This window comes from Dreissena polymorpha, chromosome 14 (assembly GCF_020536995.1).
Source record: "Dreissena polymorpha isolate Duluth1 chromosome 14, UMN_Dpol_1.0, whole genome shotgun sequence".
Lineage (NCBI taxonomy): Eukaryota > Metazoa > Mollusca > Bivalvia > Myida > Dreissenidae > Dreissena > Dreissena polymorpha.
In genome coordinates this window covers 20,729,690-20,745,466 of record NC_068368.1, presented here as the reverse complement: position 1 = coordinate 20,745,466, position 15,777 = coordinate 20,729,690, and the positions used below count along the sequence as shown (strand labels likewise).

Genomic DNA, 15,777 nt, shown 5'->3' with positions numbered 1-15,777 from the left:
TTACAGATCAGTATGACAAACGGTATGTTGTTGCGCTTTCAATAAACTTTTGTTGTTATAAAGAAACCTATAACCTTTTGTCATTATAAAGAAACCTATAAACTGTTGCAAAAATGCTCAAATGCCTCCAAAAAAGAAGGACACGAGTAACCCTCAAAAGGATAACATAAGCACTGTTAAAAATAAAAAGAGGAAAAATGCACAGGTTTCTCCTGACAATTTGAATGCGAATTCACTACCGGAAAAGCGACCTGATTCCCGTGTATCACCGAGTAACACAATGTCGTCACAACCGCAACCAGGACTCTTTCAACCCATGAACATGTCTTCTATGGGTAATATGAACAATTATCAGACACAACCCGGAGCTTTCTATACACCTCAGCAGATGAATATACCCCACAACACCCAAAACGTAAATGCGTCCCCACAGTTCCAATCGAGTGCCCCCCAAGTGAATAGCGCTTACAATGACACTTTCCAAAAGACTGTGCTTGATCAGTTGATGTCTTTAGATAATCGTTTAAATAAATTAGATTCCATTGAGAAACAATTATCTACCCTTACTACTAAATTAGGAAACATGGACACTCGAGTTACCACCCTTGGATGCAAAGTCAAAGACGTTGATACACGGGTGAAGGAGGAAGAAGTGAGCCGCGCGTTTGACTCCCAAACATGCGAGGATCTTAAATCCAAAAACGCTGAATTAGACAAAGCCCTTCAGACGGAACGAGTTGCAGAACTAGCTTCTGAGTTCAAAACTCTTAACTCGGTATCAGTTGATATAAAGGACCTACGTGCGCGTTCCATGAGATGCAATTTATTATTTCACGGTTTTCCGGAGGAAAAGTCCCCTGAAGCGAGGAAGTCGGAAGATTGTGCTAAGCTTGTGCTTGACTATTTGAACGATAAACTTGAAATCGCACGTTCCCATGAAAATATTAAAATTGAGCGAACGCACAGGCTTGGTGCAAAATTACGATTTTCGCAAATCGAGACCAGTCGTTATGTTCAACCACTACCCTGACAAGCTTCTTGTGAAACAAAAAGCTCAAGAGGCGAGGAAGAAATATTATGACTTTATCAATTCAACCTCTGGTGTTAGGGTGCCACAATCTGCAAATGCCGACATATCGGATACTTCCGGCGATTTGCCGCCGGCAACCTCTTTAGCTCGCGGGGAACCGACGGATGATGTCCCACCAACGGAACCAACCAAACCGATGATCAGCGTCAGCGATCAATTTCCGAAGTCGATTCAGGCCCGCAGAAAAATACTACTTCCGGCCATGATCGGCGCCAAGAAGGATGGTAAAGCAGCATACTTGTCATATGATAAACTTTATATTGACAATAGAATGTACACTGTTGATACGGTGCACAATTCCGGTTATAGCACAAGTTAGGAACCTGATCAGAGACATTTGTCGTTCCTCTTATGGAATTTACAAGGTGTAAGTGCAAAATTACAAGACTCAGACTTTTAAAATTATGTTTGTGATTTTGATGTGTTACTATTAAATGAAACTTGGAATGCTTCTAGCAAAAACGTTAATATTGACGGTTATGATTGCTTTAATTGCCCCCGTCCGAAATCTAACAGTAAAGCTAAAAGATTTAGCGGAGGAGTTATTGTGTATTATAAAAGCTGTTACAAAAATTATTTTCACCTATTAAACATTGATCATAAAGGATTAATCTGGTTTTAACTTGATAAACATTTCTTACAATCTGATAAAGATGCCTATTTTTGCGTTTGTTATATTCCCCCTGAATATTCGGCGGTTTATATAAATATAAATTCTGTTTTGTATGATTTTGATTTTTATGAATGCCTAGATACTGAAATACGAAAATATTGTGATAAAGGTAATATCTTTTTACTAAGTGACCTGAATAGTCGCACGAGCAATTTACCAGATTATATTACTGACCTAAATCTTGAAAGATATGTATATTTACCCGAGTCCGTTATGTCTGGAGCGGAATCATGACAATGGGTTTAATAACTATGGATCGAAATTGTTATCTCTTTGCAAGGGAAATAGTCTTTGTGTTTTAAATGGCCGTAAAGACGAGGGTTCGTGAACTAATAATGCTATGTATAGAAATAGACCAGTTTCTAGCCTGGTAGATTATGTAATTTCTAATATAGAATGTTATGATGATATCTCTAATATGTGTGTTCTAGATACAATTAATGAATATTCTGATCACTGTCCATTGACATTTTCTCTTTCTTGTTGTATATCAGATGTACCAAACGAATATGTAGAATTTGAAAAAATTGTATGGAACCCGTCAGAAAATGATGATTTTTTAAACATATTACAAGACAAATGTACTGTCTTTAACGAAATAAACCAGAACTTGTTAGATGGTGTTTATGATATTGATCAATGTATGAAACGTTTCTCTGATACTGTATATCACAATTAGTTTAAACCTATTTATTTTAGCTCGATTGCATCGAAAACCTAAGGCTTATATAAACGCTCTCGAGTCCGTTTCCTGGGCCTAGAACCAGTACTTGGTGTCTTTGGGGGAGATCTAAAGAACGCTCCCACGGTGGGGATCGAACCCGTGATCTCCCGGTCGCTAGGCGGACACCATATCCATTACACCACGGCGACCTTTCATTCGCATGTTATGGTAAACCGTACAATAATCGTCCCAGACAAAAGAAGCGCAAGTCGCTATGGTTTAATGATGATTGTAAATATGCAAACAAGTTATTTTGTGACGCGAAAAGACGTTATGCTAACATTAAGTCGGAAGAAAATAAAATATATTTGTTAAATTTTAGAAAACAATACATTACAGTAAAGAGATCGGCTAAAAGGAAATATTTTTACACATACAAAATTAAAATGTTTAATATTAGCAAAACGTCTCCCCGCAAGTTTTGGAAGTATATTAAGAAATTTAGAAATGCAAATGGTTTTGATTCTAACGCTGGTCTTGATGATTTTAAAAATTATTTCCAAAATATGTCTAATGATAATCAAAGTGAGTTCAGGAGTGATGAATTTTCTGCTGAACGTGATGAAACAACTAATATTGAGTATCTTGATAGATCAATTTCTGTTGAAGAGGTTAAAAAAAACAATATCTTCTTTAAACAGATATAAAAGTTGTGATTATGAGAACAATGTATCAGACTTCTTTATTGATGCTAACAATGTAATATCTCCTTATTTATGTACTATTTTTAACCATATTTATGATAACTGTTTATATCCTGAGACATGGTCCAAAGGAGTTATTGTACCTATATATAAGAAAGGTGACAAAAATATACCTCCGAATTATAGAGGTATCAAATTAGTAAATGTCATAGGAAAAATATTCTCTTTGATACTAAGGAATCGTATTAATAAGTGGTGTGAACAAGAACATATTTTTAACGAATCTCAATATGGTTTTCGAGATGGACGCTCTACATCTGATGCTATTTTCTTATTACATGCTATTATACAGAAAGTTCTGTCTACAAAGTCTAAATTATGGTGTGTTTTTATTGATTACCAGAGGGCATTTGATACAGTTATTAGAGATGCGTTATGGACTAAATTGTTGCAATCAATAATTAGTTGTAAAATGACAAATATGATAAAATGTATATATATAAATGTGCAAGCCTGTGTGAAATTGTCAAGTAATATGAATATGTCTGACTTTTTTAATGTAACAATTGGATTAAAACAAGGGGAGCCTTTATCTCCTCTTCTTTTCATACTGTTCATAAGTAATATCACTGAAAACATGAATTTTAATGAGTTAACTGAAAAAGATTACGAACTTTTGTTTATGTATATGATTTTATTTGCCGATGACATTGTATTGTTCACAACGGATCCACATAGTCTACAGTCTCAAATAGATGCTGTACATCATTATTCTATGAAATGGATTTTAAAAATAAATGTAAATAAAACTAAAATATGTGTATTTGAAAAAAGAAAGCAAACTGTGTATCCTGACTTCTATATAGATAATGAAAAAATTAACATTGTTGACAACTTTGTATATCTTGGAATAGAATTTACTTATACTGGTAACATGGTCAATGCAGTTAAAGCACTACATGATCAAGCCCTTAGGGCGTACAATAATCTTTTAAATGTTTTTGATAAAGTTAGCCTAGATATTAAGACAAAGCTGTCCCTATTTGATTCTATGATTGTACCTATACTGACATATGGTTGTGAAGTATGGGGTGTGTATAATTATAAACATGTTGATAAATTACATATTAAGTTTTGTAAATATATACTAGGTGTAAAGAAACAAACTCCTACATATGCTGTATATGGTGAACTCGGTCGAGTACCTTTGTCAGTCATTTGTAAGGAAAGAGCAATGAAATTTTGGTTAAAAATCATGAAAAATAATGAATCACCTATATATAGAATGTATAATGACCTATGTAGCAATATAACTATTTCTTGTTGGGCTAGTAGAATAAATTCTATCATAGACCTTTTAGGTTTACGGGATATTAGATTGTTTTTTGATCCCATTGTGAATTATTATAATTCATTAAAATCAAGAATTAGAGATCAATTTGTTCAAGAGTGGAGTAATAATGTAAATTCAATGTCAAAGTTAGATAGTTATTGTAAATATAAAACTGAATTTTGCTTTGAAAAGTATTTGGATGTTATATCAAATGATAAACTTAGACATCAATTAACTTGTTTAAGATTATGTTCTCATAGTTTAGATAAAGAACTAGGAAGGTATAACAATATAGAAAGAAATAATAGATTGTGTAAATTATGTTTCCAAAATGCAGTAGAGTCTGAATATCACTTTATGTTATGTTGCTCACGATACAGTTGTATAAGATCAAAATTCTTAGGTCAATGTTCATGGCCTACAGTACAAAAATTTAATTCGTTAATGTCAACTTCGATATAATCTTGCAAAATATGTTAAAGAAGCATTACGTATACGACAAAATACCCTTGATAGTTTACCTGTCTTCTGATCGCTTATATATATATATATATATATGTATGTATATCTATGTTATGTTCTGAAATATCTGTCTTACTTATTTGATATATGTGATGGTCTGCGCCATAAGGTTTTTTTGTGTGTTTGTAAATGGTCAAAGGCATATGCTTTGCTGATTGCCAATAAACTGAAACTGAAACTGAACTAATAATATACAGTGTTTGCAAAATCACTTTTCTGATGCTACAAAGGAGGAGTTATATTTCGTAAGTAAGAAGCATTTGGGGGCCTTTTCACAGATGTTGGCATGTATTGAAGTTATTAAATCAAATGCTTTATATTGTAAACATTGGATATAAAAAGCTCCAGTTAAAAACGAGAATAACATTTAAAAAAGAAAAAAAGTAACCCTCAACAGGGGTCGAACCACTGACTCCTGGAGTCCTGGAGTAAAAGTCTAACACTAAGACCAATCGGCCACCCGTGCTTATTCAATGAGAAATGTATTTTATACTTTATACACTTTTCTAACGTTTCACTTTTCAAACTTGAATATCTCAGTTATGAGTAAAGATATTGATTTGAAATTGTACACACGATCATTTGACTATATTCTATGCAAGCTTACGATAAAATCATTCATCCGTGACGATTGGACGCTTTAGCACGTGGGGGAGGTGTGGTTTCATATTTTTGCACGTGGAAATGTTGGAACGTGATTAAATTCTAGTTTTATTTCAATTTAATTACTTTAAGTGGGTTCTTTCACAAAGAAAACATAAAATGAATTTACAAAACAATATTGCTCGTATAAATATTCAGGAGGGAAATCACGCACTTTGCATTTTACAGGCTACCTTTCCCTCTTGCATAAGCGTCCGATCGTCACGGATGAATGATTTTATCGATAGCTTGCACACATTGTAGTCAAATGATCACGTGTGCAATTTTAAACAAAAATATTAACTCATTACTGAGATATGTAAGTTTTAAAAGTGTTTCGTTTGAAAAATCACAAAGTGTAGTAAAAGGCGATATACATGTTATTCCAATTTAATTTCATTTTCATAATTCTAGGTAAGTTTTTACACAAGAAAAACTAAACATTAATTACAGAAAAACAATATGGCTCGTATTAATATTCAGGAGCGCAACGGCTCAATCAGCATGTTGCAGGCCGGTCAGTTATTAAGACGTGTAAGTGTATGCGTTTTACTTTTCACATTGTTATTATTTAACGTTGTACGAGTTTGCGAATTTGACTTTTGAAGTGACGTTTTTAATTTGTTAAGTTTGATATATTGTTGTTTTTCAATTTCAATTAAATTTTCAGGAATTATCAGATATGTGCTGAATTATTCTTGGTCCAAATTTCAATACAAGCCGTTCAAAAAATAAGGAAGCTGTATTTATATGATTAAGTGATGCGTTAGAAAAGTCTCCAAGTGTATAAGCAATCCTCGTAGTTTCACAAAATATAACGACAACAACAGAACTCTCAACATTATTCAATCGTTTCGCGTTGCAACGCTTTATAATTTTCAGGTTTTTAAATCGTCAAAAGATATTGTATATGATTGATCTTTTAGAGCATGGTAAATGTTCAGTATTACCGTTGTCTCACAAACATCGTACCTAAAACGAACATTTGCGAATCTGAATCAACTTTTTTTTTAATTTTGTCAATTTACCAAAACTTGAAAACGCCCCTTTATGTATACAATGTTGTCTTGAATTATACCCTTTGTCAAAATAACTTGAAAAATGTTTTCTCTGAACACAAGGTGTACTATTTGATACATAAAATTGTTTAAAGTCTCTATAACTCTCAAAATCAACGAAAATTTCGTAAAGTTATTCGTAAAATAAAGTTAACTCCTAAACAATCAGTGTTCCTTATAGCAATAGCCACACTTTCAATGCTAGATGTGGTAGGATTTCATAGATTTTTGTAGATACAAAATGCTCGTTTTTATTTATTTGTGACACAATTAATTCCATTTTAATTTGCCGCGAATATTTATATTCATGCGACACACGAACACCATGTTAGTGTTCATGTGTCGTACGAATAGATATCGTTGCGGGAAATTAAAATGGCATTGAATATGCAGAACAATAATAGAAACGAGCATTTTATATCTAAAAACATCTATTTTACCAGACCACATCTGGCGTTGAAATTTCGGCAATTGCCATGAGGGACACTGATTTTTCAATTGGTAAGGTTTATACGAAATATTGTACGAAATGTTTGTTGATTTTGAGTAGTAATGTTACTTTTAATAGCCACGTACAAATGTTAAATAAACCATGCCCGTGTGTTAAAAACAGGCCAGCCAAAGTGGTCATAGTTCTTTAAAGTACCAGCTGTCAACGTGTTTGACATGTGAAGTCGGGATATATGTTTGCATTACTAAAATAGCAAGATCCGGTTATTTAAACAGACATGTGAGCCGCGGTCTGTGAAAATGGGGTTTAATCCATGTGTGTTAAGTGTCGTCGCCTTATTATGATTTTATCTACGAAACTACTTTCTTCAAAACATTCTTTTATCAAAGCGGAAAGTGTCGTCCCTGATGAGACTGTGCGGAATGCACAGGCTAATCTGGGACTACACTTAACCCACATGCAATAAACCCGCTTTTCACAGAGCACGGCCCGTATATTCTATTTAATGTATTTTCTTCGTCACAGAGACTGGACCGGTGAGCCGAGTACCCGCCAGGGCGACAACTGCGGTCTGGTGACATTTGGAGGCCAGTTCCACGAGAGAGTTTGCTCCCTTAAAATCCGTTTCATATGCGAACGTCTTGCATACGGTGTTACATCAGGTACTATATACTTTCACTATTTACATGCTGTATTTCCTTTTTATCATATTGATTTTTAAATAAAAAACTAATGAGGTAAAATATTCAAACAATTAAAGTACCGTGTACAACAAAGACTAATAACACGCATTAATTTTTTCATTTTTTATAATATACCAATTTTATATTTTTGCACATCTTTCTTGCAGGCTCTGTGCGAGAATACGCCCTGCATCGTCGTGTTGCAGCCGTGATTGTCTCGTTTCTTTCCATGTACATATTGTCTCCCTCTTTGTGAAATCGATATGACAGTTGCTATGCATACGAGTACTGTTTGGGGGCAAACTTCTAACGCACTTTATCCTTACCAAGGAGTCTTTTTCATTCAATCGATTCATTAACGTCTCACGTTTATTCCATTCAGCAACTGATTCCAGCATTGATAGTATCCATCCAATGAAAGGAGGAGATATTACCTTAACTGTTTCGAAAGCCAATTTTTGTTAATACTACCTTGTGTATGTTGTACAAAATAAGTATTGCAATATATTTACTTCTACAAATACTACACGTTTTCATGATAATTCAGTAATGTTGGTGCATTTGACTGGAAAATGTATGTTATTGTGTTCATAATAATGTTATCATTATTTTTACTTCAATTCATTGTTATGGACGGATATCTATGAAAAGGGGTTTAATGTATGTGCGTAAAGTGTCGTCCAAGATGTGTCTGTGCAGTCTGTGCTTCTTGGCGACACTTCATGCACATGCATTACACACCTTTTTCACAGAGCACGGTCCATATTTATAGGATAAATGAATGTCTGGAACATGATAGGGAGAGAAGTACTTGTTCGCTTGTTTTAACGTAACCCATTTATGCCTAGTGGACTCTCCCATCCTTTTAAATTGGATAAATTTATTTCCAAAATTTGGGATATCTAGTATATTTATTTCTATATTTAGAATATTTATTACAGAAATTCCTTTAAGAAAACAGCGCAGATGGTGATGAGACGCCGCATCATGCAGCGTCTCATCTTAGTCTACGCTGTTTGCCAAGGCCTTTATTCTAGACGCTAGGCATAAATGGATTAAAATCTACCATACTTGTGGACATATAAACGTAGTTCTTGTGTACGCCATGTTGATACTCGTACATACATGTACATACATATGTACATATACATTGACCCTCATCATCTACTAAAATGTTCAGTTTGAGTAGGTATGATATGATTACACATAATCTAACGGTTAACAATCAAGAACGCTTTCACCGATATCGTTAGATGTATCTGACAATAACGCGACGGAACGGTCGGACGAATACAAGATAACAGCTGATACCGACCGAAAATCGTCCATGTTTAATCCTCCCACAGTTTGCCTTATATTTATAAATTAAGAGTTAGGTATTTTGTTGTAATAAGCAATATGTTCACTATGCATGTGCAGCTCGGATTAACTGTGATCTTGTTATGTAAGTACTTTTTTATATTGTGCTTAGTTTTTTTATTTAGTATGCATGCATGTCTATGTTATCATATGTACCCCTGCAATCGTTATATTCAAAATCTTAACCATTTGATATTGTAGTTCACAACGTTACACTTATTTCTTGTTTCACATATAATAAATGAAGTATTCTATATGGGAGACGTTGCAATATATTCGTCTGTACAATAGATGTATTTCATTTCAAATGAATACTTATTGCTTCTTATACATGCTTTGTAATATGTAGGTCGCTTTTAGCGAAGACACTATAATTTTACTAATTTTACAGGTAATATGTTAATATAAGTCCTTTAGTTCGATTATTTATTGCAATATGTCTAAAGGAAACTTAGTTTGAATATATTTCAGAGATAATAAGAAATCAACACAAATAAGAAAGTCTTATCAATAACTTATAGTCTTGTTGATGGACGACGTGTTTAACCCATTTATGCCTAGTGGACTCTCCCATCCTTCTAAATTGGATCAATTTATTTCCAAAATTAGGGATGTTTAGTATATTTATTTTTAATTTAGAATATTTCTTACAGAAATTCCTTTAAGCAAACAGCGCAGACCCAGATGAGACATCGCATCATGCGGTGTCTCATCTGGATCTACGCTGTTTGCCATAGCCTTTCTTCTAGACGCTAGGCATAAATGGGTTAAAGCATTTATAAACTCATAGACGCTATTCACGTTACTCAATTCTCTCGGACTTACTTGGCATTCCACGCTGTAAGTTCAGTCGGGTTGCTCTTTGTATATTCTTTGAATAGACGTTGGCAGCGGCGTCGCACAGAATGTTTGTGACGACGGTTGGCTGCCGTACGGATCCAACTGCTACAAGTTCTTCACAACCAAGAGTGTGTCCGTTGCCAGCGCTCAGGCGGAATGCGTCAGGTCGGCAAGCTCCCTTGTCAGGATTCACTCGCAAGATGAACTGGTTGGTTATACTATTGACATGTTTTAAGGCATTGCTCACGCAAGTAGATTGTTCTTTGATCTTCAATAACAGTATTAAAGTTGGAAAAAATCTACTTTTTTTTAAAAAGTTTTTTAAAGTAACTAACTAGTACGTTTGATGACATTATATAGTAACTTAAGTTATATAGTTTGAAATTGTAATTTAAATTCTTACTGTTTGAACAAAATAAGTACACCAATAGCAAAATATATTGTTGAATCGCATGCTTTGGAATAAAAGCATATCCTTCATTTTGCCGTATAGTTCCACACAACACATAAAACATAAAGTATATTTGTTGTGAAAAACAAGAAATTAATACTTATTTCAGAACTGGATTACCACAACAGCCAAGGCGAAATTCCCAAGCAGTGGATTCTGGACGGATCTCAATGATAACCCGAAAAACTCATTGTCTCAAGTTGGTACTGGAAACTGGACATGGGGCTCGTTCGAAAACGCAGACATATCGCTTATGTAAGTTTGTATTTTTATTATTTAAAAAGGTGAGCATAGTGATACGTGTTAACATAACTCATAACGTTTGCAATATTTAAGATAGCAACTTGATATGTGGCATGCATGTGTATCTCATGAAGCTGCGCATTTTGAGTGGTGAAAGGCCAAGGTCATCCTTCAAGGTCAAAGGTCAAATATATGGCTTCAATGCGGCGCAGTAGGGGGCATTGTGTTTCTGACAAACACATCTTTTGTGTTTTTGTTTTCATTTAGTAGCGAACGCAACATTGTTTAAAAAGCATTTGATTAACCTGCATAAAAGCAATCGCAAAGTACCTGTGCGTGAACAAAATGAATTATGACGTGTTTGTGTTCTCGTAATTGATATGAATATCAATTTGTCAAGTCAAAATAATCCAGTCGTACATTTTGTGTGTTTACAGTACATGGGGTGTCTCTCCAGCCAATGACGGTGTTGCAAACTGCGCAGGCGTGAACATTTTGGGTACACTGTCCGATTTGGACTGTGCGGCAAGACAGGGATTCGTGTGCAAAATGGATGCTTGTAAGGATATGGACCATGCTCTGAAAAGGGGGTTAAATGCATGTGCGTAAAGAGTCGTCCCAGAAAAGCCTATGCAGTCCGCACAGGCTAATTGATGACGACACTTTCTGCTTTTATGAGAAATTATCTTCTTAGAAAAAAATCCAGTTTAGGCGGATTGTGTCGTTCCTGATTAGCCTGTGCGGACCGCACAGGCTAATCTCGAACGACACTTAACGCACACGCAGTAAACCTCCTGTTAACAAAGCGCGGCTTATACAAATAATAAGAATTTGCTCTGCTAAATCGAATAATATTCACACAATTAGTAGAAGTTTAACTTGTTGAACATATATCAAAATAATTATTTTAATTCAGCACACGTTCAAATAAGAGAAACCAATTCTATTATTTGTAAATAATTAAGACATACATAAGCAATATTAGGTTAGAGAGGACTAATTTATGAGGATGAAGGTCGCTTATATTTTGTGTAAGCGGATATTTGGTCTTCAAACTTGTGTGGCTCTATTTATTCAACGGTTCTTTACCATCGTTTGCCTGAACCGTTCATTTTTGATAGGCACATTTAATATGTAGGTAAATACAGGTGTACATCATGTATCCCAATTGTTAACAGAAACATCAAATGACGTCATGATAAAAAACCGAGTACTTTATTTCCGTGATTATCGGAGTCTCATCCAACAGTTATTCTATCCATGTGTGTTTCATTCTACTCTGATGGTATTTGCTTTTATAGCAAACGGTTGTCCTTTGGGTTGGCTGTCTACCGACACCTCCTGTTTCTGGATCAGTGACACGACAGATCCTTCACAGATGGTCACGTGGAGCGCCGCCAAGGCGTGGTGCTCAACCCCTTTGAAAAGCAACGCTACGGGCGCCCAGTTGATGTCCATTTCGGTCCAAGACGACGTCGTATGTTTCTTATAACAATTAACGATTTTGTCTCAGAAATAGATTCTTGTTTAGTTTATATTACGTTTTTCTATAACTATGGCATGTCGTCGAATACGCAGTTATTTTGTTTTTCATTTTACACGACTAAAAGATGTTCGTTGCATCATATCATCTACTATAACGCAAATGTGAACTCAAATAGATATAAATAAAATTAATGTGAGCAATTATCATGTTATCGCTTCTTTAAAAAGTTAAAATTGTAATTATGCACGATTACAAAAATAATCCATAAAAGACGATACTAATGTTAATCAGCTAAACTATCTTGTTTTAATAATAGCACTCGTGTTTTTGCCATACGATATCATATGATATATTTTTGTTAATCCGCGGAGGGTGTTTGAACTGCTCGTATACTCAGAAAAGGTATTTACTTCAAGGTCTATACTGCAGGATTTTCTGACCAATAACCTGCCGTACCAAGGAAAGACCGCGGTCACGTATTGGCTCGGATACACGTACGCCAACGGACAGTGGAGCTGGATCGTACCGAGTGCATCCGCCGTCTCTCTGTAAGAAATACAAGCACACACCCGCACACACACGCACAGTCACATATGAGCCGCGCTTTAGGAAAACGGGGCGTAACGCATGTGCGTGAAGTGTCGACCCAGGGACGATACTTTCCGCCTTAACTGGAATTTTGCTAAGAGGAGACTTCCTTTGACAAAATACAAAAGGGAAAGTGTCTCCATGATGAGCCTGTGCGAACTGCTTAACCCATTTACGCCTAGTGGACTCTCCCATCCTTCTAAATTGGATCAATTTCTTTCCAAAATTAGGGATGTCTAGTATATTTATTTCTATATTTAGAACATTTCTTACAGAAATTCCTTCAAGCAAACAGCGCAGACCCAGATGAGACGCCGCATCATGCGGCGTCTCATCTGGGTCTACGCTGTTTGCAATGTTCTTTTTTCAGGACGCTAGGCATAAATGGGTTAAGCTAAACTAAATACTGTACACACATGCATGAAGCCCTGTTTTCCCAGAACGAGACACATATTTATGTATGATATGGTTTTGTAAGTGTTCAACAAGAATACAAGCCGCATTATAACTTATAATAATATGTGCAGTTATATTTTCACGCCGGGTATGCGGATACTTTGATAACAGATGGCACTTCGATAACAGAGAAAAACAAAAGCCACGCGTGAGAGGAGAGTTCTTCAGCTTTTTAGCATTTGTGTCCTGCTCATTCGGTTTTCAGACACGGGACATTGTTTGGTCTATTAATACTAAAGCACTTCGTATTGCGAAGAAATACATTCGCAGAAAAACGGTGGATTATATTAATAAACGATAAAATTCCATCAAGAATCAGCATGAATTGGATTTCAGCAAAATAAAAATACATGGACATATACCAAGAACGTGCTTACTTTTCGAAATAAAAGTTCAATCTATCCATTAATGTTACGTTTTAGTTTACTAAAGTTTTTGAAAAAAATCAAAGGTTTAAAGAGTCGGATGCCAAATTTTCACCGACACTTATTTTACAGATAAAACACACTCTTTTTAAGTGAATCAAAATGCAGAAGTCGCTGTGGAATACTGTTATAGTAAGCTGGTAACGCATACAAATGTATGTACTGAAGTAGATTAAAAACGATTTAACAAAACATTTTCTTATCCCTTTGGAATATGATAAATATCAGTAGCAATGCAGGTCCGAAATTCTTTTAACTCAACCAGTAAAGTGATTTAGGGTCAGGTGAATCGCTTTTCGAGCTGACGTTATCATTGTTTAAAGGGGCCTTTTCACATATTTTGGCGTATTTTGAAGTTTGTCATTAAATGCTTTATATTGATAAATGTAAACATTGGATCTTAAAAGCTCCAGTAAAAAATCAAGAATAAAATTAAAAAAGGAAATAAAAGTAGCCGGTACTAGGGCTCGAACCAGTGAACCCCGGAGTCCTGGAGTAAGTCTGAAGTAAAAACGCATTAGCCCTCTCGGCTATTCCGCCGGGTATACACAGTATATGTATTTTATACCTTATATTAGCAATCTTCGTAGTTTCGTAAATTTAAACGACAACAACAGAACTCTCCATATTATTCAATCGTTTCGCGTTGCAACGCTTTATAATTTTTAGGTTTTCAAATCGTCAAAAGATACATATAATGGCTAAATTGGACTATGGTAAATGTTCAGTAATACTGTTTCCTCACAAATATCATAACTAAAACGAAATATTGCTAATCTGATACAACTTTTTTCAATTTTGCCAATTTACCAAAGCGTGAAAAGATCCCTTTAAAGGGATCTTTTCACGCTTTGGTAAATTGACAAAATTGAAAAAAGTTGTTTCAGATCCGTAAGTTTTCGTTTTAGTTATGATATTTGTGAGGAAACAGTAATACTGAACATTCACCATGCTCTAATATAGCCATTATATGCATCTTTTGACGATTTTAAAACCTAAAAATTATAAAGCGTTGCAACGCGAAACGATTGAATAATTTGGAGAGTTCTGTTTTTGTCGTTAAATTTTGTGAAACTACGAAGATTGCTTATATAAGGTATAAAATACGTCACGAATGTGTACTCGGCGGAATAGCTCAGTAGGTTAAAGCGTTTTTACTTCAGGACTCTGGCAGGACTCCAGGGGTCACTGGTTCGAAACCTGCTCCGGGCAATGTTCCTTTCCTTTTTTTAATTTTTTTCTTGATTTTTTATTGGAGCTTTTATGATCCAATGTTTACATTTATCAATATATAGCATTTAATGAATAAGTTAAAAAAATGCCAAAATCTGTGAAAAGGCCCCTTTAAAAGTCTGTGCTCCATATCAGCAGAGCTCAAGATAAAGGGAGTTTTCAATTCTAATATTAATTTTGTAGCTACGCATTAGTATCGTCTTGATGATGCGATTCTAATGAACAGCAACGACATAGGATTTTATGAAAAACAAAGGTGTATTTGCCTCTTAAAGACCCCTTCGCTCGCGGTATTTAGAGCCCTGCTATAAGTCAAATTATGTTCATCTCTCTGAATCACAAGTTACGACTAAAAAACAAGTTCATTATGTAGACAATTATTTCCGATCGTCACTTGAAATATATTTCTTCAGAAAGAAGCATTTTAATCTAATTTAAGAATTGCAATTATAATATTTAAAGTATTAATTGATAGCAATGTAATTTTTGAAAAGGAACAACGCCATTGGTTAAATTTCACATGTGTTTGTAATTAAGTTATGCATAGATTCCTAATGTGTCGCGCTTGACTATGTACATTTATTCGTACTTAAAAATATTTTGTAAGAATAGACATAATATTCATAAATGCTTTATTTGAAGCACATTGATTACTTTTCATGCTGGAATATCAAACAATTTCTTGCAAAATTTCTAAGTAGTTTCATTTTGTTGAAATGTTTGCTATTCGTCCACTTCATGCTGTTTTCAGACCAAATTTTCTATTTTTTGGGGGGAAAAATCTAACATTGTTCCGTGAATTGTTTCTTCCCAATAGAAAAGGATACACCATTTATAAACCCGACCATGTGCATTGTCTTAAAAAGTAATCTTTAG

General features: G+C 34.7%; 2 protein-coding genes across 2 annotated transcripts in view; both read left to right on the top strand.

Moving 5' to 3' along the window:
* Positions 1-15,777, top strand: part of LOC127857824 (uncharacterized) — a 152,619-nt gene that overhangs the window by 54,880 nt on the left and 81,962 nt on the right. The gene's annotated exons all lie outside the window — the stretch shown is intronic.
* LOC127858474 (macrophage mannose receptor 1-like) overlaps positions 1-15,777 on the top strand; it is a 46,769-nt gene that overhangs the window by 22,206 nt on the left and 8,786 nt on the right. Inside the window, exons 13-20 of the mRNA XM_052395662.1 lie at positions 7,663-7,799; positions 7,988-8,072; positions 8,593-8,627; positions 10,061-10,227; positions 10,580-10,725; positions 11,151-11,272; positions 12,015-12,190; positions 12,629-12,747. Of these exons, the coding sequence (XP_052251622.1) occupies positions 7,663-7,799; positions 7,988-8,072; positions 8,593-8,627; positions 10,061-10,227; positions 10,580-10,725; positions 11,151-11,272; positions 12,015-12,190; positions 12,629-12,747 (987 nt within the window). The remainder of the gene's footprint in view (positions 1-7,662; positions 7,800-7,987; positions 8,073-8,592; positions 8,628-10,060; positions 10,228-10,579; positions 10,726-11,150; positions 11,273-12,014; positions 12,191-12,628; positions 12,748-15,777) is intronic.